This window comes from Nuphar pumila, chromosome 6 (genome assembly GCF_984573655.1).
Source record: "Nuphar pumila chromosome 6, dmNupPumi1.hap1.1, whole genome shotgun sequence".
Lineage (NCBI taxonomy): Eukaryota > Viridiplantae > Streptophyta > Magnoliopsida > Nymphaeales > Nymphaeaceae > Nuphar > Nuphar pumila.
In genome coordinates, this window is record NC_143254.1 from 118,121,781 (window position 1) to 118,148,150 (window position 26,370).

Genomic DNA, 26,370 nt, shown 5'->3' on the forward strand with positions numbered 1-26,370 from the left:
TTAGTTTATGATCTCTGTTTTTAGCTGTGTATCTATTGTTTCAAATGAGAAAAATACGTATTGGGTCATTTGGGTTTTGTGGGATTTGGCTGATGGACCAATCGAACTTGGTTCGATTGGCCGATCAGGCCTCAGCCATGATAGCAAACCCAGCCGAGTGATCGGCTGGGCATATATATATATATATATATATGCTGCACATTGGGGGGTGACCGGCTCAGTCGACCCAAGTCGGCTGGGTGCTGTGCACCTTTTGAACCAGGCCATAGCAGGCCCAGCTGACCCAGTCAGCTGGGGAGCTGGCCTGTAACTTGATTGCTTCAAAAAAGAAAAGAAAAGAAAAGAAAGGGGAATCCTGGCCATTCCCCAGGCTGGTGCAAGACATTATGAACGACACTAGTCCCTTGTTGCTTGGTGTAGGTTTCACATTCTGGTTTCATAGCACAAAGAGCTCTAATGTACATATATGCCAAATATAGGTTTAATATGAAAAACAGGGAATCTGTACATTTGAACTTGTACTCCTTATTTATGCAATTTCTCATTAGTTTGTAAACTCTCAATTTCTCAATTTCTCCATTTCTCAATTTCTCAATGGTCACCTGTAACTTAATCATGTGTAGTGTTAGGTTCAAAATTTAGTGATTATTAGGAGTATAGTTGTTAAAATGAATATCAGTTAGTGTTACTGGACTACACTAGTATGTGCTGAATAATTTATGTCAATTGAATACCTTAGTGTATGCTGAACAGTTATTAGAAATCGTATACTCGGTGAAATTCTGACTTTCCTACCCTATCATACTAGCGTACCCTGTTATCCTTTGATTTGACATAGTTTAGCTGTATTGCAACACTATGACCTGCCTTTGCCATATTGATTTTTATTGCACCATCATTGCTTCCACAGCTCTAACTTTCTTGAAACATTAGGAATTGGCTTCACTTGATTAAAGTAACATTGACTATTGGATTTTTGTATTAGGTTACACCAGATCGTTTACTTTTCCCTACTTATGAATATTTGATATAGCTTCCCTTGAATGTCTTGTACTATTAATATGATTGCAAAGTTTGTTTGGTGGAGGTGCATACATGATGTGAATGCGTGCAGCCCTGACATATAAATTTCTAAATCCGGTTTATATGCTTATGTGTGGGTGATAACTCATGCTATGAATGGAAGGTTTCATGTATCTACATTATGGGACATGTTTAATTATCATGCATGAATGATTTGGTTTCAAGTGCATGTGCATATATGGGATTGAAGTCTATTGGCATGTATAATCATGCATAAATATCCTCATAAAACTATGGATGAATGCATGTGTGTTAAGTGTTTACATGAAAGCACTTACACATGAATGGTTACACATGCATATGACTGCGAAAGCTCATGTACATAGTTAAAATGGTATGAATGAATGTGCATTTGGAATGATGTTGGTATAATTGCATACATTGCAAGTTATAATTTTTGCATACGATGCACCGATGGCCAAATTGGACCATCATCGGCCTGGAGAGCCGTGGGTTGGGTTTTCTTTTATATATGTTTTTACCTGCATCACTGAAACCACATAAGATGGTTTGACACTTTACTACATTGTTCTATGTGTTTATACGGGCTGGAGTCCCGAATGGGTCCCTGCAAGGGAGGATGCAGGGTTTTCACTTTACTTTTGCATATTGTGTTGCAAACTTAAAGAATGGAATGAAATAAAAATATAATGAATAAGAACAGTGTAATTTACATTCTGGGATATCTCATCTGGAGTATGAGAATCTTGGATATCCGGTCTTGGGGAGACTGTGAGGATACAAAAACTCCGTGTGCGTTGTTGCCCCTGAACCCGATATTGAGGTTCTTCTCCTGGCCACGGCTTTAGGGAGAACCCGCCACTTTACCCGAGAGTGGTGTGTTAGTCACAGCTGTGAGTTTACGGTACCAAGGAAGTGACACTTGTGGGCGTGGGGTGTCCCTTGTGTCCCCGACATTAGATGTGGAGGTCTAATGTTCCGATGATGATGCTGTTTTCTGATATCGGTCGATGGCTAAGTTGGAACCTAGTAATAAAATACAAAGTGTGTGTTAAGCTACCCTGGGAACCTACTTGACCTCGGGGTTTGTACCCGTTTGGTGTATCCGCGGGCCACGGTAATTAAAAAGAGGAACTTAAGGATGTGTGCATCTAATAGGGCATGCATATGGAAAGATGAAACTTAAATAAAAGATAACAGAAGAAATCATGCATTGCACATAATCATGCATTTTTCTGTTATGCATTAGATCATGCAGGTTTGAATCATTCTTGATATTAGGACATCATTTGGTGGTAGCATATGACCTACTTTGTGAAATCATGCTGAAAGGTTTGATTAATTAGTTATTGATATATGACACTGTTTACTGTTCTTGACTGGTGAGTATATGCAATTATTGATAGTTATGGATATTTAAATGTTGCAAATTTTATATTTGTACTCACTCAAATCACTGCATGAAATCTTATCCATGTTCTTTCTCTCACCTGGTTTCTTTAGAAGTAGCTGTGCTCAGAATTTCGGTTCTGACACCCTACGTTGTTGGTTTTTCACAGGAAATGGTGAACAGTGAAGTTGGACATGCATCTGGGGATGGATGAGTTATACTTGGGCTTGTCAGCTTCAGTAGATGACATAATGGCTCTTTCTTTTGTCTTTCAGTTCTTTTAATTTCTGCAAGTGTTACTTTACTTTCAGTTGAAGAAAACCTTGTCTTTGAAATTTTCTTACTCATTAATAAAAGAGTTTTAGTTGGTTGATATGGATGATGATTGCAACTTCGTTTGTGGTGGATGGGCTATCCAATGGAAAGTGGAACTGTGAGGACCCCAGATCTCTGGGAAGGTTTCCGCAACTCTTTAGGAAAAAAAAAATTTCCGCATTTTTAAAAAAGGGTCTTGATTGGGGTCGTTATATCTACCATACGTGACGTCTGAGTATCAACTTGCAGACTTCTTCACAAAAGCTCTATGTTCGCCCAAATTTCATTTCCTTCTTGACAAACTTGCAGTTATCACACCGTAAGTTTGAGGGGGGGGGGTGTTAAAATGTATCTCCAAAATCCTTTGTTGTAAGTATAAATATATATACTTATATACATATAGATACATATACATATGATATATTATATATATATGTATCTCTATATATATAAATATATATATTTATATACATATTCTATTTTCTTTTCTTTTCTTACCCGAAAAGGGTATTATTGTAATTTTCTATCTTGCGCATATTCCATTTGGAATATGTTGTAATTTTTAATCTTTATTTTTTGTAATTCTTTTTTTATTTTTTTCTTTCTTTTCATAAAAGCTGCATTGGGGGTCCCCCAATAGAGTCGTTGGGGGCTCCCCAACGGTCACAAATGTGACTGTTGGGGGCTCCCCAACGACTCCTTTGGGAGCCCCCCCTTTGCACCTCTTTACTCTTGTATAAATAGGGGTGTTCCTCCTTGTTTTTCCTAAGCTTGAGAGTCTCAAGCATTTGCTCTTTTTTATGAAATACATGCACTATTGCATGCTTGCTATTTTTACATTTTTTACATATTTTGTTCAAGTGTTGTGAGAGTGTCTTCGTGCACTTCTTTTATAAAGTATTTATGCTTGTATGCATATTGTCTTATCATAGACATTTTCACATGCTCCACGCTGAAAATGGAGACAGCTAGCAACCATTAATCCCAGATCATAGGGGTTAACATATATCAGCCGTATTTTTGCATGCGAAGCCACTATTTGTGTGTGCAAGAGGGAGGAACACACAAGCAACATGTGAACCCTTTTTCTTTTCTCATAGCTTGCAAACATGTGCACTCACACACGTGTGTGCGTGTAATGAGATAGTTGTCCCTAGTGTTGTTGGAGAATCACCCTTGGCTGCGAATTATATCACCATCATCATCATCTCCTCTTATTGGCACTCATATGCAGAAGCTATGTCACATGGGTGCGGGTGCGGGGGTGCGGCACTTTCAAAAACCTTGGGTGCGGGGGTGCGACAGGGGCATATATATATATATATATATATATATATATATATATATATATATATATATATATATATATATATATATATATATATATATATATATAAAGGGGTCCGGGATTCCCCCGGCACGGGTCCCATTGCGCAGTCATCGGGGGTCCATTTTTTTTTTGTTGGTGTTTGTTTGAAGACTGTTGTTGTTACCCACGTTCTGCTTGTTGTGTACTTTGGCACAACTGGACAAAATTGATAAACCTAAGGGATTGGCAATCTGATTGACCTAGCCTGTTGCGTTCTGCTGACTGTCATGATTCATTCATGTTTGAAACTCCCTAGTCTTTACGGACAAAAATATAAGCTAAAGGTTTGCTGTGGTTTTTTAGAGAGAGAGTTTTCACGAGGCCTACGGCTCCACTGCCACGTCACTGCTTGGGGTTCTTCAAATTCCATTGCATATACAGTTTCACACAGATCTCTGTCTGGATGACAACTAAAAAAAATTTATTGGATTTGACATGCAGAAAAAGAGAGGTCTACACCAAGCTATGGCTAGAGCACCCATCTCATTCATCTTTCTAGGCCTTGTCCCATTGCCTCCCATATTCCCCATCCCATCTTCAAAATTAATTAAAATAGCAACAAGGTGTGAGAAATTAGTAGAGGAGAAAAGTGAATACTAATAGCCACCAAGGCTACCACCATCATTATCATTTATTGTGGAGAGAGAAAATCCTTGACGAAGAAAGATCCGGATGGTTGAAGGATAAATCCAAAAAATGGGTTTGGGTACAAAACCCCAAGGCTCTCTCATCAGAGAAAAGAGAAGAGAGGGTGAGACAATGGGTGATGGGGTCGTGGCGCCGTGAGGTGCCTCCCATGGAGGAGACAGTGCAGGTATTGATCGACACACTAGTGCCCCTCTCCTCCCTAGGCGTTCCTCTTCCAAAACTCCTTCTGAATCCCTCCAGCAGTCCGTCGGGAAGCATGTTTCATCTCTATCTCTCTTTGCTTCTTGGTTTTTTTCCTCTTTCTTGCTTTTTGTTTGAAACCAAAAGTTGGTGCCTGTGAAACATTCATTTTTTTGTGATTTTTCCTGGGGACAAACACATCTTTTTTGGTGAAGTTTTTTTTTTCTGGGTTCGCATTACGCCCCCCTCATAACATTTTTTTTAAAAAATGGACATAAATGACCCTGGGTACGGTCAATGCACCCAGGGTCGGGTTGACTGCACCGGGTGTCGCTCCCACACTCGCACCTGCGTCGCGTCGACGTGGGTGCGGCACCCGGTTTGCCATGTCCCTGTGACATAGTGCAGAAGTGAAATAAGTATAACAATTCATATTAGTTAATGCTTACCTGATTTTCGTCCATCTGTAGGTGGCAAACTCTTTATCTATTCCAGCATCACTATGTTGCTATTGTCCTAAGGAATCTGACTAATGAAGTTTGTATCTGGAAGAGTAAGTTTTTTTTTCTAATTGTTCAAGTGATGCTGATAACCTGTGTTCATCTCTTCACCTCCATTTGCACATGGCATACCCATTACTGTTAGCTTTTCTATGGACTTATGAAATCATGTTCAATTTGAAGCATGGGGTGCTCTGGACCATGGTTGCCAGTCGAGGAAGCGGGAGCGGGAAGCGAGGCACTTTCAAAATTTTAGAAAGCGGGAAGCGTGAGACGACTTAGAAGCGAACCACGAACCGTCTCGGAAGTGACCTAGGAAGCGAACCAGAAGCGACCTAGGAAGCGAGGGGGAAGCAAAAAAAAGAAGAAAAAAAGTAAAAAAAAAATTAATAAAAAAAGAAAAAAGAGGGAAGCGAGGGGGAAGCACACTTCTCATAAATGGGAAACACGCTTCCCAAAAAAAGGGATGCTTTCCCACACATTTCGGAAGCGCGATGTTTCGTGCTTCCGAAACGCGTATCGGGGAAGCGCGCTTCCCCTATGGTATAGGTGCTTTCGATAACTCTGCTCTGGACAAACCTGGCCTGACCTGGATAACACCCGAACAAGTGTTGGCAAACCTGGTAGGCCCAGCCGAGTGGGCTCGGCTGGGTAGATGGGTGCCTTTCAAAAACCTGTCACACCCAGCTGATCGGGTTCAGCTGGGTTGGGTTTGAAACCAGCCAACGGGGTCGGCTAAGCTCAAGTGTCTTATTGCAAAAATAAATTTTTTGACACATGGTGGTTGCTTAAATATGGAATTTTGATTTGAATATATATGTAAATTTTCAGATTTTGTTATGTGCATGTATACATGTTAAAAATAAAAACTTTCACATGTTTTTGACTTGTTGTGTCATGCTTAAGTATTATGCTATATGAAGTTGTATCAAGGGCATGTGCATTTGATGTGTGTTTCGCATGTACATAAATGCGTGAATGTTCACTTGCCCAAATTGAGGTGATTCATGAATGAAAACATGTTTGTGGAATGGTTACATGAAAACACATGCACATGAATAGTGAACTCATCCATATGAATGTTTTAATTCATGCACATTGTTATTTGACATATATGAGCATGCATCTTGAAAGCATGTTGACATCATTGCATTTATAACATGATTGTTATGATTTTTGCATATGATGCATCAATGATCAAAATGAATCATCAGAGACCTGGTGAGCCTTGAGCTTGGATGCTCCTTCTTTACTTGTTCTTCATGCATCGCAGAAATCACATTGATATTGTTTTTTTAGATTGCATTGTTCTATGTTTTCCACGGGGTGGAGTCCCGTGATGAGCCTCATATTTGGAAATACGAATTTGTGGTATTAATTTGATATGTTGAATTGCAAATTAATGAAACAACTATTAATAATAATATAAAGAAAAAGAACAATGTAATGTACTTTCTAAGACGTCTCGTCGGGAGTACGGGACTCTTGGAGTTACGGTTTTGGGAAAACCGATAGGATACAAAAACTCCGTGTGCATTCCCCGGTGGTCTTTCCGGCGACCTCCACCTCCCCACAGCACGCCCACACGAGAGAGAGAGAGAGAGAGAGAGAGAGAGAGAGAGAGAGAGAGAGAGAGAGAGAGAAACAAGGGAGACGAGGGAAGAGACCCCCTCTCCACTCCCTTTTATCGGCTGATTCCCCCCCCCCCCTTTCATGCCGAGATGGGTGGGGATCGGTTACGCCAGCCGACCCCCCCTTCCTTCCTTCCTTTCCTCTTTAGAAACAGAGGAAGAGCACGATTCTTGCTCTTCCTCTCTTTTAAAAAAAAACTGCAGCCCGATATAGGGTTTTAAAAACCCTATCGGGTTACGGATCCGGGTCGGGTCCGACCCGGGTCTAAGGCTTTCCTTACTTTTAAATTAACTTTTATTTTTTTTTCGTTACCTACCTGCCACAGGGGACATGACTCGGGTCCGAATCCGGGACCCGATGCATGTTCACCTGATTATTAGGGTCCACAAGTTTGGACCCGCAACCCATTGCGAAGTGGATCCATAGGCTGGGTCCAAATGGATCCAACTATGGATCCCTTGCATATTCTTATAAATCTTTTTATTAATTTATTAAATTACATATATATATTTCAAATATGATATAATTTACATATGGATCCCGGATCCGAAAGGTGGATCCCAGGCCCATAACACAAAAGTTTTTTAAAAATCGTGGTTATTACACGCAGACTCAACAATGCCCTATGCTAGATGAGTGTTCTTATTTATGGTGGGATACTTGGACGCAATATGACCTAACTCTTGACACCTAAAACAACGAACAATGGACTCACTGGGCTTACCCTTGGATCTGGTGTGGTATGCGAGTCCAGACTGATCGGGTTTGCTAGGGTCGACTCTTGGGGTTGACTTTGAGTCTTCTTTCCTAGGGGAGCTCACTCTTCTGGTTGTGAAACTCGACTTGGGTTGACTGGACTGATCACTACGGGATGTTCTATGTTTCTGCCTCCTTTTCAGTTTCTCCTCCACATTCATGACATAACTACTTGCCTGATCCAATGACTCGACTGTGATGCAATTGAAGTCATCAAAAATAGCAGGATAGAGACCAGAAATATACCTCGTGACCTGTTGGCGGGTGGTTTCCTCGATCTGCATTCGTAGGGACAGATAAAACTCAATGGTGTACTCTATCACAATACTAGTGCCTTGACGCAGGGTCAGATACTCTTTGTAGGCCCTCTCAGCGTGATCTGACGGCACGAACTTAGACTGCATCAACCGCTGCATCTCTTCCCAAGTCTGTATACGCTCTAATCCCTGTCGCTCCCTCGACCTTTGCATATCAACTCACCATGTCTGTGCTAGGCCTCTCAACCGAGTAGAGGCTAGGGAGACACGACGGTGCTCGACGACATTGTGGTAGTCGAAGAAGAATTGGACGACATATGACCAATCAAAGAACTGCACTGCATCAAATCGACCTGCGAACTCTGGAAGCTCCAACTTCACCCCATACGTGGAGGGGCGCTTTTGGTGCTCTATGCTGTCGGGCCTCTACCATTCCTACAGGATGCTCGTTCCAGAAGGTGTCATCATCCCACATTGCTTGATCTCCGTGGTCCTGTTCGCTTGGCTGTTGGGGTTGGCGGATTCCGATGACCTGATGTCGGCGCTCTGGTCGCGCCAGTCCTTGCTGAATCTGCCTCGGTCTGGCTGGCCCGTGGGCGGGAACCATCTGTGGCCGGCATTGGGGTACCGGTATGACAGGTGGTCCTGCGATAGGCAGAAGGGTTGGTCGGGTTTCGGGCTCTAGGTGAGTAGAAATTGGATAGTATGGGTTTGGGTTATGGGTCGGGTTAGGATAATGGTATTGGGTCGGGTATGGTATTGGGTTTTGGATCTGGGGTGGGTTAATGGGTTGGTTCTGGTTCAGGAATTGGGTCTGGTTGGTATAATATTGGGTTGGTTTGCCCGATTGGATATGGATCGGGTCTAGTCCTAAACTACTCGTCGGACCCAGATTTGGATAGGTTGGATCGAGGATCGAGTTGTGGGGATAAGAAGCTTGGTTTGAACTCGATCTACGATCCATATGATTATGGGTCTGGTTTTAACCTGGCTCAAATCCAAATTGGAGCTCCGTCCGAGTCTGATATGGGTTTTGATCGACATTGGATCCATTTTGAAGGTCAAAACTAAAGGGTTGGGCCTGATTCGGGACAAACCACGAACCAGACCCAACTGGGTAGGTCGGGTAAGGGAGTTTGGAACTCGGACCTGCTCCCGGAGACCCAAAGAATGGTCCTCGAGAACCGGATCTGGGTACCGCTGCAAAATAATTTGGGCCAGGCCCTCTCGGGGTTGGACCCATCCACAAGGGTCCGTGACCCCCTGCGCACTGGTGGGCTGCAGCAACGCCCCCACGCGCAGCCTCTAAAAAAGGGGCCTGGTCAGCCCCCAGCCTGGCTGACGTTGTGGAGCCAGCACCCAGGCCCAATGTCACGTTGGGGCCTTGCAACCCGGGCCCAAGTTGTGGCACACAAAACTTACGCTGTGCACCAAAACTTACGCTGGGACACACGGCCAGAGCCCCATGACTTGGCTGACCAGCACCGACGACCTGATTGGTAACGGTGACAGGTTCCACACTGGGAGACAACACCAGATTTGGAGTGTCGACGTGACCAAGATGGATCGGCTGACCCGATTCAGTTGTGGTGGCAGGTAAGCGACTGTTCGCGCCGTCACTCAAGATTGTTCCTGTTTTCATCATTGAAGTCGTGTGCGTACCTCTGGATGACTCGACGATTACCAGTCGATCCTCAATCCCATCGATGCGCTTTGACATACCAGCCATATCTTTGTTTAGGCACAATAGGTTTTCCTGTATCTGAGTTACGATGTCCAGTAGTCGCAATACCGAATCTTCCACGACGATTCCCTCCCACTCTTTTCCATCGGTAGGATCGTGCCTCGCCTCTTGAGCCATCCCGCTGACGAAGGAGGATGCCTGTGCTCTGATACCACTTTGATGCAGTGGAGGAATCGGCGTTGATGCTGTTGACGTTGATTGGTGAAGGCACGCGTGCAACGAAGAGGAATCAACTTTGACACTGTTGAGGTTGGCTAATGAAAGCACGACCCTCACGGTCGTGCGTTGGCAGAAATTAGAGAATGCCCAAAACGTGAAAGATGGGCCTCAAACTTTATTTGATTAATAAACCCAATGAACAATGTAAGTAACTGTAGACTGACAGGGAACTAACAATGAAAAGGCAAAAGAAAAAAAAAGAAACAACTGATACGGCTGAAAGGAAGAAAACAATTTAGAAAAAAAAACAAAGGATAAACTGCTGAAGACAAAATGCGGCTGCTGCCAATTCTGAATAATCTCCCCTTGTGCACAAAACCCTAGAGGGTTTTTTAAAGACTTTGGCTGGATCCGGGTTGTGGGTCCGGCCCCGTACCTGATGCTGCTCCGGCATGATGTTGGATCTGGAGTTGTCCGACCCGTACTCTCTATGCTTGCCTGGCATTGGTACACAGTGGTACCTCCCCTCCATGTCTTGGAACCAGTATGGGAATTGGATCCACTGCTTGGATCCGGTTCCCAAAGTGCAAATCCAGTCCCCTACGTGAGTCACGTTGTATGAACCCGGGTCCATCCTGCTCTGCATCAGGTGGATAGGTGGATTGAGCAATTTCATCAACCTCTTCGTACTACAACATATTATTTAAATCTTGCGTTTAAATACTCTACTATGTTTAAAATGAACAGAAAAGTCAACAAAGGACTTTTGGATTGCAGCGAAAGGTTGAACCTTGATTATATCATTCAATATCAAATTCATACGGAAATGAAAATTTATGATAATGCATTGTATGATATGGAGAGACCTGTTGCAGTGCAAAACCGTGCCACAATGAGTCTAGGTAATTTATTTTGTCTATTTCAATTTTAATTTCAAATTGTTATTTAGTTATGATGCTTTGTATATTGTATATATGTTATTGTTCTCTTGATTTTTGATTTTTTTTGTTTTTTTCAAACACGTGGTGGGACTGGTTTTGATGTGATGTTCCAAATTTGAGAGTTTTTTCCATTCACATTCTTTGCTAAACATGTAGTGCAAATGCGAGAAAAACTAGAGTGTCTTTGAACAAATCCATACCAAAAGAAGAAATAAATTAGAGCACAAAAGGCTCAATGACTTCGTCTACGTTCGCTACAACTTACGATTGAGGTAGAGGTATATAAATTTATAGAGTTTATTTATCATTTTCATTCAAAACCCAAATGATTTTAATTTTTTCATGTCATCTTTTTAGGCAAATCAAAAAGTTATCAGCAAGGAGGCACAAAGTGCAATTCGATCCCACCAGTTTGAAACATTTTGATGAATTAGATGCACGTGTTGAATAAGAAACATAGACTCTTTTGAATGAAAAGAACATTCAGTGGATTAACATGGAAGGAGCACAAGAGGTACATGATGAAGACCCCATGTATCTTGGAGATGATGTGGATGTTGAAGGAGGAGAAGAAGAAGAAGAAGATAATGATGATAAAGATGATTATGCTTATTGAGGTTTTATTTAATATACAACAACAACAACAACAACAACTATGCCTTCATCCCAAAACAATTGGGGTCGGCGATATGTGTTAAATATGTATATGTAAATGAATATATTTCTGTACTGTATTGTACCACTTGTACAACATACTGTACTGTATTGTACTACTGTACTGTATTGTACTGTATTGTACAACATACTGTACTGTATTGTACTACTGTACTGTATTGTACTACTGTACTGTATTGTACTGTATTGTACAGCATACTGTACTGTATTGTACTATTGTACTGTATTGTACAGCATATTGTACTGTATTGTACTATTGTACTGTATTGTACCACTCGTACAACATATAAATATCAATGGAAAGGGGAGAAGACATTACGCCCAACATTTTTTTTCTCTCTTCCCTCTTACCTCTCTCTCTATCTCTTGCTACGATAGTAAGGTGACTCCCACATCTGATTTCTCACATGGTATCAGAGCCAAGGGCGTGGTAATCACGATCATCTGGAAGGCCCCTAAGGACCTTGACGTGCGTTTTTGGGCGTTCTCAAGGAAAGTGTTTTCTCTGTTGTTTCTCCGTTGAATCACTATATTTCGACGTCGTTTCTTCATTTCCTCATATTGTGCACCTTTTCCTTCTTACATATTCTGTTATTCCCAATTTTATCAACCCTAATTTCTGTTTTCCCCAAATTTGGGAACCCTCATTTCTCAAAAGTGCCTTTTTTTTTCTCAAACTTCTTGTGATTTCTTATCTATTTCTTGCAATATAGTTGATAAATCGTACATTCTGCACGATTAACTGAAAAATCGTGATTTCCAAAACTCAAAAATTTCTGTCCGTACGGTTCTGTCCGTACAACCTACGAATTTCTGTCGTGCTGTTTGATTCATCCTTGATCTTCTTCCTTATGGATTCTAAAATCAGCCCCGGATTTCTTTCTCAACTTGTTTCTCACAAATTAACTCATGATAACTACTTACTTTGGAAACGCCAAATTCTGCCGTTTATCCGAAGTCATCGTCTTTCCGGGCATCTGGATGGGGGATCACCCGCCCCACCTATGACTATTACGCAAGAGGTAACTGGTAATGATGGGAAGGTGAGTTGCATTGCTATTCCAAATCCTGCGTATGATGTTTGGTTTCAGAAGGACCAATCTGTGGTTGCCTATTTGACTGCCACGTTATCTGATCGTATATTACAAACTATCTCTGACCATTTTACTGCTGCAGAACTATGGAGACATCTTGCTCACTCTTATTCACAGGTTTCTGAATCACGTGCACTTCAACTGAAATGGCAGTTCCAATCTATGCGAAAGGGAACTAAGACCATTACTGAATTTATAGGGGATATCAAAATTATCATTGATCAGTTGGCCGCTATTGGATATCCTGTTTCTGACAGAGATGTTGTTCAGCAGGTATTGGGAAGCCTTGGACCCCAATATCGTATGTTTTGTACTGCATTACAGGTTGCCTCTACACTTCCATGCTTTGAGGATTTACAGGCCAAACTCCTACAGTATGAAGTTAGTTTGACTCAAGATCATCTTATTGATGATCCTCATCCTGTCATGTTTACATCTGGGTCTACCTCATTTCGTCCACCTGCTGCTCATATGGGCCGTGGAGGACTCCTTCCTACTCCTACTGCTCCACCTGCCACTAGAGGTACCCGTGTCCCTACTTGCTTCCATTGCAACAAGCGTGGCCATGTGAAAGCAGATTGTTGGCACAACCCACAGAATCACAACAAGGCAGGGAGGTCAGGACCAAGAGCTGGACAGATGAATGTTAGACAGTTTCAGGGGCAGCCGCAGGGAAATTTTTGAGCACATCAGGGTACTGATCAGGGACAGAGTGCAGGGTTGCCACATGATGTGCAACAAATTCTGATGACTGCATTTAACAACATGAATTTGCGTCAGAATGATGATGGAGTTTGGTATATTGATTCTGGAGCAGCCGCACATGTTACTTCTGATGCAGGTAAACTTTCCAACATGGTTCCTTATATTGGCACTGGCACTATTGTCACGGGAGATGGTTCCCACCACCCTATTTCTCATACTGGAAATGCATCTCTCTCTTTGTCACAATCTACACTACCATTGAAAAATGTCTTACTCACTCCTGCCATTGAGAAAAACATTTTATCTGTTTCTAAATTGGTTGATGAAACAAATTCATCCATGGAATTTACTCCGTCTTCTGTTTGTCTTAAGGACCTTCGAACCAAGAAGATGCTCGCTAAGGGTGAACGACGCGGAAACATGTACGTCTTCGAAGCAGCCCCCGGGACTTTGAAGACGTCATCTACCGTGTCTCCATCTTTTCCTGCTTATTTGAGTTAGTCTTCTTCTGTTATGCAATGTAATAAGCCAGTTTCTTGGCATCGTCGGTTAGGTCATTGTAGTCAAGGGTTCCTTGACAAATTGTCTTCTCAGGGTTTTATTCTCAAAGTCAAATTAGATCATAAGTGTCCTAGTTGTAATGTCTGCAAGAGTCATGTACTTCCTTTTCAAAGTATCAATAAAAGAGCTTCCAAGCCATTTGAAATTATTCACTCTGATGTTTGGGGCCCAACTCCTGTTTCATCTCTATCTGGCTCTCGTTATTATGTGTTATTTCTTGACTCTTTCACTCGTTACACTTGGATTTACTTTATGAAATCTAAATCTGAAGTGTTCAAACTTTTCAAACAATTTCATGCTCTTGTTCAGAACCTTTTCAATTCAAATATCACTTATTTCCAGTGTGATGGTGGTGGAGAATACATATCTCATGATTTTAGTGAATATTTAAAGGACCATGGCATCACACGTAACTCCTCTTGTCCTTACACTCCACAACAGAATGGAGTAGCAGAACGTAAGCATCGGCATATTGTTGAAACCGCGTTAAGTATGATGCACAATATTGATATTTCTTTCTCTCTTTGGACTGAGGCCTTTCACACTGCAGTGCATATCATTAACAGGTTGCCTATGGAATTATTAGGAGATCAGTCTCCTTATTATTTGCTTCACGGTTCTCACCCTTCTTATGATGATTTTCATGCTTTCGGATGCATTTATTATGTCCATGTGGATCATTCTTTACGTAACAAGTTTCAGGACAGAGCAGTTCAGTGCAGATTTCTGGGATATGCCGATGGGTATAAAGGATATAGATGTTATGATCCTATTTTGGGTAAGATTAAGGTGTCTAGAAATGTTGTTTTTGATGATGACCATTTCAGCACTTGTGATACTTCTCAGGTATATGAGCAAACTACTTATGATCCATGGCTTTGTGATACTTTGCTATATGACTCTATCAGAGATCCTGTTGTTGATGAACCAATTCAGTTTGAAGCAGACAACTCCATCATCCAGGATGCACCTTCACGGTTTTCAGTTTTGGTTTATGCCCGTCGAGGAGCCCCTTCAACTCCATCTCACGAGACTCTCCCTCTTCGACGATCCACACGTGAAAGGCATCCTATCCATCGTTGGGTTAGTTACAACAATTTTTCTCTTGACTTTCAGTTGTTTCTAACCAATGTGGTCAAAGAGAAAGAGCCGTCTACTTTCCATCAGGCAGCCCATTCTCGAGCTTGGGTTGAAGCTATGAACGAAGAAATGGCAGCACTTCATGAATGTCATACATGGGATATTGTTCCTCGACCTGTTGATAAAAATGTTGTTGGTTCCAAATGGGTTTACAAGATCAAGCGTAAACCAGATGGTAGCATTGAAAGATATAAAGCTCGCCTTGTTGCACGCAGATTCACACTACAATATGGGCAAGATTATGAGGAAACTTTTAGCCCTGTTGTCAAAATTGGCACCATTCGTGTGATCCTCACTTTGGCACTTCAGCATGGTTGGTCTCTTAGCCAGTTGGATGTCAAGAATGCGTTCCTACATGGGGACTTGAAGGAAGAGGTGTATATGGAGCAACCTCCTGGATATAGTGAACATGATGCGGCTACATGGGTTTGTAAATTGAGAAGGTCTCTTTATGGTTTAAAACAGGCATCTCGGTCTTGGTTTGAGAGTTTCTCCATGGAAATTCAGCAGCATGGCTTTTCTAAGAGTATACTTGATCATTCTTTATTTATGTATAAGAATGATCATGTTACTACTTGGGTTCTTATATATGTTGATGACATCATTATCACTGGGAGTGATGATGCACATATTGCCTTGGTCAAGTCTTTACTCATGGCCAAATTCAAGATGAAGGACTTAGGCCCATTGCGATACTTCTTGGGAGTTGAAGTCGATAGACAAGATGATCGACTCTTGACATTCTTCACACCACTGGTATGATTAATTGTAAACCTCTCAGCACCCCATCTGTCTTAAATCATAAGTTTAGTGCAAAAGAAGGCCAATTATATCATGATTCCACTTTATATCGCCGCATTGTTGGTATGTTGCAATATCTTACATTTACAAGACCTGACATTGCTTATGCTGTAAATCAAGCATCTCAGTTTATGCATGCTCCCACTGATTGTCATATGGAATGTATTAAGCGTATTCTCAGATATCTGAAAGGGACTATTGGAGATGGATTGCTCTATAACAAAGATGAAAGCTTCACTACAGGACACCGTTTACTTACATATTGTGATGCAGATTGGGGTGGGGACCCTGATGAGCGTAGGTCGGTTTCAGGATATTGTGTTTTTATTGGCCCAAATATTGTCACTTGGAGTAGTAAGAAACAAAAGGCCATTGCTAAATCCAGCACTGAGGCAGAGTACAGGGCAATGGCAGCAGGGACAGCTGATGTCACTTGGGTACGACATCTTCTTCAAGAGTTGAATGAACCTATCTCTTCCTCTCTGCTTTTATGTGATAATCAAAGTGCCATTAATATTTCTTTTAACCCTATTCATCATTGTCGCACGAAGCACATTGAGATTGATCAGCATTTTGTTAGACAAAAGATTGAAACAGAAGAAATTGAGGCTTCGTATGTCAGATCAGAAGACCAAGTAGCAGACATCTTCACCAAAGGATTGGTTAGTCATCAATTTTGGTTACTTAAGGGCAAGTTGAGCATATTTGAAGATCATCCTCAACTTGAGGGAGGCTGTTAAATATGTATATGTAAATGAATATATTTCTGTACTGTATTGTACCACTTGTACAGCATACTGTACTGTATTGTACTACTGTACTGTATTGTACTGTATTGTACAACATACTATAATGTATTGTACTATTATACTGTATTGTACTGTATTGTACAGCATACTGTATTGTACTATTGTACTGTATTGTACTGTATTGTACAGCATACTGTACTGTATTGTACTATTGTACTGTATTGTACCACTCGTACAACATATAAATATCAATGGAAAGGGGAGAAGACATTACGCCCAACATTTTTTTTTCTCTCTTCCCTCTTACCTCTCTCTCTATCTCTTGCTACGATAGTAAGGTGACTCCCACATCTGATTTCTCACAATATGAACCTACAAAGAAAATCATTCTGGGTTTTATTTAATATGTTTAAAAAAAACTTGGTTATTTAACACTTAATTGTTCATAAACTTGGTTATTTTGTTTTTGTTTATTTAATATGAAAGTATGAGTCTTGTGCCATGTTCTTAATTGCAAGATATTTAATATTTTGCATTGTTCTTGTAAGATATGCATGCAATATTATCTATGATTCTATATTAGTTGATGTTTAATGATGTCTTATGCTGCTTATAGAGACATAAATGCTTCATATGTGATTTTATTGTTGTATTTTGTGAAATTCATCATTGTTTCATTTGATATGACTTTTTTAGATTTTTTGCTAAATTTTTCTGTTTTTTCTTGATTTTTTGGAAATTTTTTATTAAAAATTTACAATACATCTACAATATGATACGGATTACGATACAATACATTTAAAACATGACTTTTGTATTTAAGATGTGAAAACATCTTTCTCATTACTAGGTATCTTCTTTGTTGTGGTTGTGATTTGGGTCTGGGAACTAGGTTTTGTTGATTACACTTTAGCTGAGGTCTTGAGCTGAAGAAACCTGTGATTATGTTTTTTGCATGGAAAATGCTCACTCAAAGCTAACTTTTTGAGTGAAAAGCAATGTGTTAATTTTTAATAAAATTTATTTTTATTCTGGATATTATCCAATTTTGGAGCTGTATTTTTAGTTTTCGATATTTCACTCTGATATGCTACTAGCAGGCTAGACTTCTCAGGACACCTGCAGCTTTTGTAGGATTGGCCATTGATCTATTTCTTCCATTTCTTGTGTCATGATTATAAATCTCTTTTCCTGTGTTGTGAATCTCATTGTTTCTACATGGCAATCTATATCTAGATTTTTTTTATATTGGTGTTAACTTATTATTTTTGTCTTATAACGATATTTATGTTCTAATTGATAAAGCTTTTGTAGGTTTTCACCAATGGGTTCTTTTGCTTGTTACATTGGAGCTTTCCCTTTCTGTTGTATAGAACCTGAATATGAGTTGAAAAATTTAGGGTGTGTTTGAATGGCAGGATGCACTTGTCTGCGGGGATGAGTGCATCTCACCTACTGTGGGCCCCTCACCCCACATCAAACACAGGACATGGGCATCCTTGCCAAAGCAGAATGTAATTGTCACAGCCCTTGCCTCCTGGATTCACTCATGCGAATGAGTCTGTCCAGATGCCGAGGTGCTGCAATTCAAACAGGCCCTTATTCTCATTTTGTCTTGCTTGGCTGTGTCATTGTCACTTTTATTTTCAAAGAATGGTGTTTATACATCCCTTCTGTCTGCTTTGTGTTCAATTCTGTTCGTCATTTTGATGTTTGAATTTGAACTTTCTTCATTGATCTTGCAGTAAGGTAATGGAGGTCTTTATTAAGGCAGCAGAATACATGGAAATACCAGTTCGTAGGAGCGACAATGAACCCCTTCAAAAGCTATTTATGGTTGTTCGCTGTGAGCTGGGTTTAGACACTAAGAACATCAGGCAAGAGCAAGCCAAGTTTTGGAAGAGGCATCCAGCTTTAGTGAAGGTTTTAATTTTCTGTACCACCATTGGCTGCTTTTGGCATTCACACACCATTAGTTTTCATGGACTGATAAGGATTCACATGCTCACTTAGTTTCCCCCCTCATATTTCAGACCGAGCTACTGCTTCTGGCTCAGTTAAATCGGGAATCAGCTTCCATTTCTTTAGCACTGAAGGGTGATTTCAAGCATGTGATTGAACTTGCACCTCGCCTTCTTGAAGAATTAATGAAGGTAACTGATGCACTTACATTGAATGCATTACATGCTTGTGTTTATGGATGAAAAAAATGCCTACATAATATTAAACTGCTGTTTTGTGTGTGTGTGTGTGTGTGCGCGTATTGGTGCATGTGTGTGTAGTTTAATATATGATCATGTAATTAGAACTATGCTAGCTAGTGGGAAATCATAGGTGAAAGCTTTATTTGTTCAATTTGAACTATAGATGCATTCAACATGGTTTGCTCAGTATGAAACACATTTTTGGGTCGGGTAGTTTGGAGATCAAACCTTTACTTTTCAATCATGAAATTCCGACATTGTGTGAGTCCTTCATTTAAAAACCTGTTTACATATCACAATCTTGCAATCCAGAACATGACTTTATCCACAAAGCATTCCGCCAAAAAGAAAAACTTATGGGATCTACAAGATAGTACAGTACTGATGGCATGATGAAATATTAATCAGTGTGTGTGTGTGTGTGTGTGTGTGTGTGTGTGTGTGTGTTTCAATGAGTTGATATCATGCGATCATTCATATCCATCTTTATCAGACAGCACCCCTGTTTTTTTCCAACAAAGACGGATCATAGCACGAGCATGACCACATCATGTCATCAATAAAAAGAAAACAACAGCTCCCTCAGTGGACCAGAGCCATCAAATATCAAATTTCCATTCAAACACTCATCTTAGTTAAGTAGGGATAAATCATAGTTTATGCATGAATTGTCACCACTATGACCTTGTACTTTCATAGTTATTTCATATTTGTATAATTATAAGAATGCCCATGGTGCTGACACTTAATGAACGAAACCACCATGTCTTTTCTATTTTCGTTAGGGGCATAAGTTTGTAGTGGAAGTGTTGGCATTCATGAGAAATTGTAGGCATTGGCAGCTCTTACACACACACACACACGTCAGGCAACCTGTCCAAGGGATAGGTTAAGAGCAAAATGGGAACATAGAAAAAAAATGAAGAAATATCTGTAGTACATAATAGCATTTACAAAATGTTGTTTTTGTTTTCTTCTGATTATCAACTTCTCTTTCTGAAAACCCAGTTTTTTAACCTGGTTTCCAGCATCATCCAAACAGGGCCTTCATCCATGCCATAAAAATGGACAATTGTCTGATGATCACCATGTGCTTTTCTACAACTTGTTTGGTGCAAATAATTTTGCTTGTATGCTTGCATTCTTTCTATAATTTATCTTATTTTTATATGTAGCCTCATGATCAGAAGTTTGAATATGAATTATCTGCCGTGGCCTTTTTGCTTGATATGTATTAGCAAGCATGTGGCAGTTGGTTATGAATCTTGCAAACTTCCAGGATTTCTTTTTGAATCTTTACATCTGTCGACTTTCTCATTTCTTTAGGTGGTGAGATGTTTGATTTTAGTTTTCCTTGTGTGCTGCAGATGGCTATTATAAGGCGTAGTCCGATGGGGCATGGGTGGCTGAGACCTGCAATTGGGGTGCTTGAACTGTCTCAGAATATAATTCAGGTATTTATTCAGTAATATTTTAGAAATAGTTTAGTTTATCTTCTATTATTAAAGAACATATTTGTTCATTCATTTGCAACTCATGCATCTATTTATTTGGTATTGACATGTATTTGTTTTTTCAAGTGCTTCTACTTCAGCATATCCATAATCAAATGTTCTTCATAACTAATAACTTCAAATTAGAGATTATATAGCTATTACTTGTCAAACTTGAGCCATGTCCTTCATAGTGCCCCTGTTTTTAGATAATATTTTTTGGTATAGCATTAGTAATCATGGTATTGTTAGGTTGAAAGTTCTACTATTTATCTAAGCTTTTAATTTGCAATAACATTATTCAATTGTATAGTTTTGTGGAAGATTCTTTTTACACTAAGCTTTTAAGTGTATATTTCAATTCTGTAGTGCTTAGCTGAATTATTTCATGTACAACAACAAAAATGCATTTCTGAATCCCAATTCTGTGACTGGGAGCAGTTTCTTATGTGAAATCAGTCTCCTGGATCCAACCTGATGCATGATGCTCTCATTTAGAAGGCCAGTCAATGCTTGGGGATTTCTAACATGTAACTAATGTGGTATACTTTTGTGTCTGATCTAGTATTGCGCTCTTTAATAGCATAAGAGAACTGCATGTGACTGGACATTCCTGTACTATGTGTCGTGAGAATAAACCACTCAAAGGATGGCATTATAAGTGTCCACTGCAGATGTGAGAATGAATGTTTCTGATGGATGTGGTTTAAAAAAATGCTTAGTTTCCATGAATACAGCTGGCATATTGACATTTATGAATTATATTACTTTAAAGTCAATTTTATCAATTTCACCTTGGAAAAGTTTTGATATGCCAACCATAAAATCTTTTCACTGCATGGTTTATTCTATTCTGAGGTTGATTGATTGCTTCACTATAGCAGTTGGCTCCTTAAGGAAGATTGATGATTCCTAACATTCTTGGCCTTTGACTTTCAAATATAGCATGTTAACCTTTTATTGCAGCATAATTGGATTTTTTATTCATTCAGGAAAGCATTAACGGCCATTATTAGCATTTGCGAATTTTGAATGCTACAAGCCTTATGCTTCAGAAATCATGGAGTGTCTTTATTTACTGAGAATAATTATCTTTTTGTTTATTTCTCTTGTTTCAACATGGTTTTGCATTTCTGTTTTGATGCATCTCACATGACTTCCATGGTCCAATCATATAGGATGCAATATTTCCTACTTTGTAGAAAGATGAAACTGTTCCTGTAAATGTTTGTCTTGTCAGTTGTACACACTTGGTGGTTGATATTGCTTATCCTTTCTAAGTTCTTGATACTACTACTGGATTCTGATACAGGCTGTTCCTCTTAGTGCAAGAAAAGCAGTTGGAGGATTTTCTGAGGGGAATGCTCCCTTTCTGCAGCTGCCACATTTCAGTGAATCAGTGATAAAAAAAATCAGTCGAAAAGTGAGTAGTTCTAATTGCTTGACTTCATATGATTTACCGAATACATGGGTAAACTTTGTACCTGCCCTTTTTGTTCTATATGCTTCTCATGCTTCTTTGATACTTGCCAGCCACCTAACTTTGTAATAGGCCTAGAGACTCAATTAACCCAAAATTTGGATGATGATAGTGAATAACAGAAGAGACCTTTTTGTTCAGTTTGTTAAGAAGACTTCTTCAAGTTGTTCCAAGTTGCAATATAGTGTGTGCCAACTCGATGTTTGCTGGACACATTTTAACTGGTCATGATACTCCTATATTTGAGCTATTTTTCATGGATCTCTCAGGCATTCAGCAAGAAATTTGTGGGTCCTAATTGAAATTCTACTAGCTATCCATCATAGGCATGAGAACCCAATTAATTCTCCAAGTAAACCTGGTAGGATTTGTCTGCTGCTATTTACCTGATGAGAAAATAGATTAGATTTCATGTGATGCAAAAATGGTTTGTGAACAAATTTGGTAGAAGTCCCTTTTGAGTGTAATGGTACAGTGGCTATTTTTAAAGCTGCAGTTTAATGCAACATCCATCTAAAAAATGGACTCACACCTATATGGCAGAAAATATTGGTTGCATTGCCATATTTGTGACATTGCCATATGAAGTAATAAAGTATGCAGCATGCAGCATGCCACGTAAGTGATGAAGATGATTGGATAACAGAAAAAGGCAAAGCTGGGTAGTTCTTGAGGAAAATTGGTCCTATTGGTCTTTTTCTTCCTGCTACAATAGAAAAGTTAAAGATTCACGGGTTTTTTATTACATCTCCTTTATTTATTTTATTTCTTTTTTACTTGAATTTGCATGTACTATAACTTATCTGTGCTATGACTTTCTGCATTAGCTCTTCATCCACTTCCTGTTTCTTATACACATCCTGATAAATGCAGAAACTTTTTGTAGGAACTAGGAAATTCTCTTATTTTATACAATTCTAAATTCATTTGTAGTATAGTTCAGAATTATCAGTCTTTGATGCCACTCCAAAATAAACTTCGTGTGGGGATTTCGACATATTCTTGTGCTTTTACGACTATGCGTCTGGCTCAATTTCTGGGCACCACCTCTTTTTTTCTTTTGGTATGGCAAAAATTGTGCAAGAAACAGTTTATGGAGTGCTCTCTACTAAATTTTTCACTAGTAGGAGATTGCTTAAGCAATCTGTGCAAATGGTTCTAGCGAGTACTTGTCCTTGAGTTGGGGAGTAGATCAGGTCCAGTGAACCTTGGATCAATTACCATCTAGAATATCCTGGTTGCTGTTCAGTCTTGCAGTAAATGGCATCCAATGCATTGCGATATGAGTCCCTCTTTCATGGATGTGGCCTGCATGGTTTTGTGATGATGTTCATGCTCCAGATAGCTGCATGGCATAGCTGTGGTATGAATTGCATGGTTGCAATGTTGCATTCATGCCATAATGTATGATGCTATTCAATTGCTGAGATGATTGACAACACAGGGGCACATTTTTTTATTTTTATTTACATAGGCAATTCAAGAGGTAAACCCCGAGATCCCTTGGTTATGATAGTGCAGCTAATTGTGCCAGCTATCTCATTAAGGATTCCTTGGCCCCTCTTTTCTGTGGGCTCAAGTATGACACATGCACACCAACACCCACACCCACACCCACACCCGCACCCGCATATTATGTATCTTTATAGGCTTTTGGAGGAAAACATAGAAAATATATAACATTAAACAAAATATATTGTATATAGTATATAATTATGGACAAGTAGCTGGTGCATTACCAAGAGATATGAGTTTATACATTATTATGTATGTGTGTCTGTGTGGTTTTTAGGATAAAGTAGAGAATAATATATAACACAAGAAAAAATATACATCACAATAGGCAACTACACGTACCATTGCCCAGAGATATACCTGCACCTGCATGGGTATGTCAGCCATTTCGAAAGACCAATATTTACATATATCTTTTAGCTATTTGGCCATTTTCAGTGGTTAATTCTTTTTCAAGTGTGCTTTCTGTTTGTCTTCCTTTTGTATGGTTGACTTCAGCCTTTATTATGAGAGGATCGACTTGGGAGCATTCTCCGAAAGATATGAACAAGGAAACAGAAAGCTCAAGAACAAACTCAAAGAAAGCATGTCTGATTGTCATAGAGCTGGTCAAAATATTTAGATTGTAAGGTCATGGCCAACAAACCATGACCTACCAGCTGATCTCACAATATTACCATGGTCATGAATTTTTGTGTTTTCATGAATTTTCTTGCGTGTTTATTACCATGGTCATGCATGCCAAGAACTGTTCAAATTCTCAGTTTTGCATGATGGGTCAAGTTCATTGCTAGGGTGTCTGTTTTGACTACCTGTACAACGTTGTGTTCTGCTGTTCATGTTTGCAGAAGGTCCGATCATTCCAGGAGCTACAAGAGATGTCACCAGAGGAGCGTTCTGAGCTTTTAACTCAGATTGCTGGATTCTCTGATGAAGAAGCTAGAGATGTGGAGGCTGTGCTTAATATGATGCCATCGTTGACAATTGACATCACGTGCGTGACAGAGGGTGAAGAAGGTGGCACACAAGAGGGTGATGTTGTCACTATGCTTGCATGGATCTCACTCAAACGTGGGAATGGCCTCACTGCTGCACTCCCTCACTGTCCATATTTCCCATTCCACAAGGATGAGAATTATTGGTTGTTCCTTGCTGATTCTGCCTCGAATGAGTTGTGGATTTCTCAGAAAGTGAGTTTTATGGATGAGACGACTGCTATAGCTGCTGCATCAAGTGCCATAGAGGAGTCGAAAGAAGGATCAGGTGCAAACAGAAGGGAGATAATGTTGGCCATCCGGGAAGCAGTTGAGAAAGTAAAAAATGGTTCAAGGTTGGTGATGGGCCGGTTTCAGGCACCTGCTGAAGGAACTTACAACTTGACAGCCTATTGCATGTGTGATTCATGGATCGGGTGTGATAAGAAAACAGTCATCAAGTTGAAGGTATTGAAACGGAAGCATGCAGGGACTAAGGTTGGCCCAGTGGTTGAAGCTGCTGCTGAAGATGGGATGGAGGAAGAAGAGGAGGTGGATGAAGGATACGATGATTATGAAAGCGAGTATAGTGATGACGGTGAGGAGGAGAAAACCAAGAAAAGGAACAGCAAGCTACAGAATGGTGATGCACACGACAACAGTGGTTTGAGCTCCGAAGGTTCGGGAACCGATGAGGAGTGAAGCCGTTAGTTTTCTGAGCCTGGTCATGTAGTCTTCCTGAGTTTTTTATTAGATTTTTCATATTTTCTGCTCCTTTATCTTTCATCTTCTCCCTTTCGTTTTTGCTTAAATGTAACAGTTTACAATCAAAATCTTGCATTTACATAATAAAATTGATCATACTACAGCTGACCCTTCCACAATCATCTCTGCATTGTTTGTTTTTAAAACTGAGTTTACACCCGCTTATAGTTTTACATTTGCTGCTGTCTTCTATAGAAAAGTAATTCAACTTTATCATTTGACTCACTTCGATCATATTGCCACGGGAGTATTCCGCCAAGTTGGTGGCAAAACGATTTGTGAGTCACGTGGTGAAGTTTGATGGGATGCTAAAGAGTATTGTGAACGATCGAAACTCGATCTTCTTGAGTCAATTTTAGATCACTTATTTCAAGTTTAGTGAAACAAAATTGAATTGTAGTACCGTTGACCACTCTCAAACAGATTGACAAATTGAGATTGTGAACAAAGCAGTAGAGACTTACTTTCATTGCTTCGTACGAGATTGCGCAAACAAGTAGCACTACTTTTTGCTATGAGTGCGCCTACAACACAAGTCATTACTCTTCTATAGAAATGATTGTGTTTGAGATGTTATACAAGTTTTCTCCCCACTCAGTAGTTGCATACAAGCACGAGTATTGTATCTCTTGAAGTAGATCATGCTCTAAAGGGGTGGGATGAGATTCTTGCTACATTGTGGCAGAACATCACCAAGGTCCAACAACGCATGAAACAAATCTACGACAAGGGGACGATAATTTAGAGGAAGAAGGTGGGATGTCCCTACTTCTCTAGAGCCTTCTCCTTGTCCACTCTAGATTTTCTTGATTGCATTTTTATTTTTTAGGACTTAAGCTTATGAAGAGTCTAACTTGGGACGAAACTCTAGTCTCCCAATAGGATAACTTTTTTGGTAATAATGCAACTTTTCGTGAAAGTACTTTTAAAAGATATTTTTCAATAAAACTCGTTTGTGCAAACCTTACATCAAATCTCAAATTTTTGGTTAACACTAGTGGTAAAGTTCGGGTCGAACATATGAAACATGAAAAAAAAAATTGTACCTCTACACAAAATAATCTTTATTGCCTATAAATAAAATGTCAATAAAATGTGCTACCCTCTGCAGAGGGCTTAAAAATAAAAAAGCCTTATTACAACACAACTTAAAATAAATAGCCCTCTGACCTTAAAATAAAATAAAATATAAAAAAGTAAAAATTGCAAAACTTTTTTTCCTCACGATCTAGCCTTCTTATCATAAAACATGCACAACCCTTCACTATCACACTTCTAT

At 39.7% G+C, this 26,370-nt stretch overlaps 1 protein-coding gene across 2 annotated transcripts in view; it reads left to right on the forward strand.

Annotated features, from left to right (window-relative positions):
* The window catches only part of LOC149835888 (dnaJ protein ERDJ2-like), a 55,404-nt gene extending 30,194 nt beyond the window's left edge, over nt 1-25,210 (forward strand). For both annotated transcript variants that reach the window (XM_090008824.1, XM_090008823.1), the window contains 5 exons: nt 18,406-18,583; nt 18,694-18,813; nt 20,232-20,318; nt 21,670-21,780; nt 24,201-25,210. In XM_090008824.1, coding sequence (XP_089864950.1) covers nt 18,406-18,583; nt 18,694-18,813; nt 20,232-20,318; nt 21,670-21,780; nt 24,201-25,028 — 1,324 coding nt within the window. In that variant the 3' untranslated portion in view covers nt 25,029-25,210. The remainder of the gene's footprint in view (nt 1-18,405; nt 18,584-18,693; nt 18,814-20,231; nt 20,319-21,669; nt 21,781-24,200) is intronic.
* Nucleotides 25,211-26,370: the final 1,160 nt, after the last annotated feature.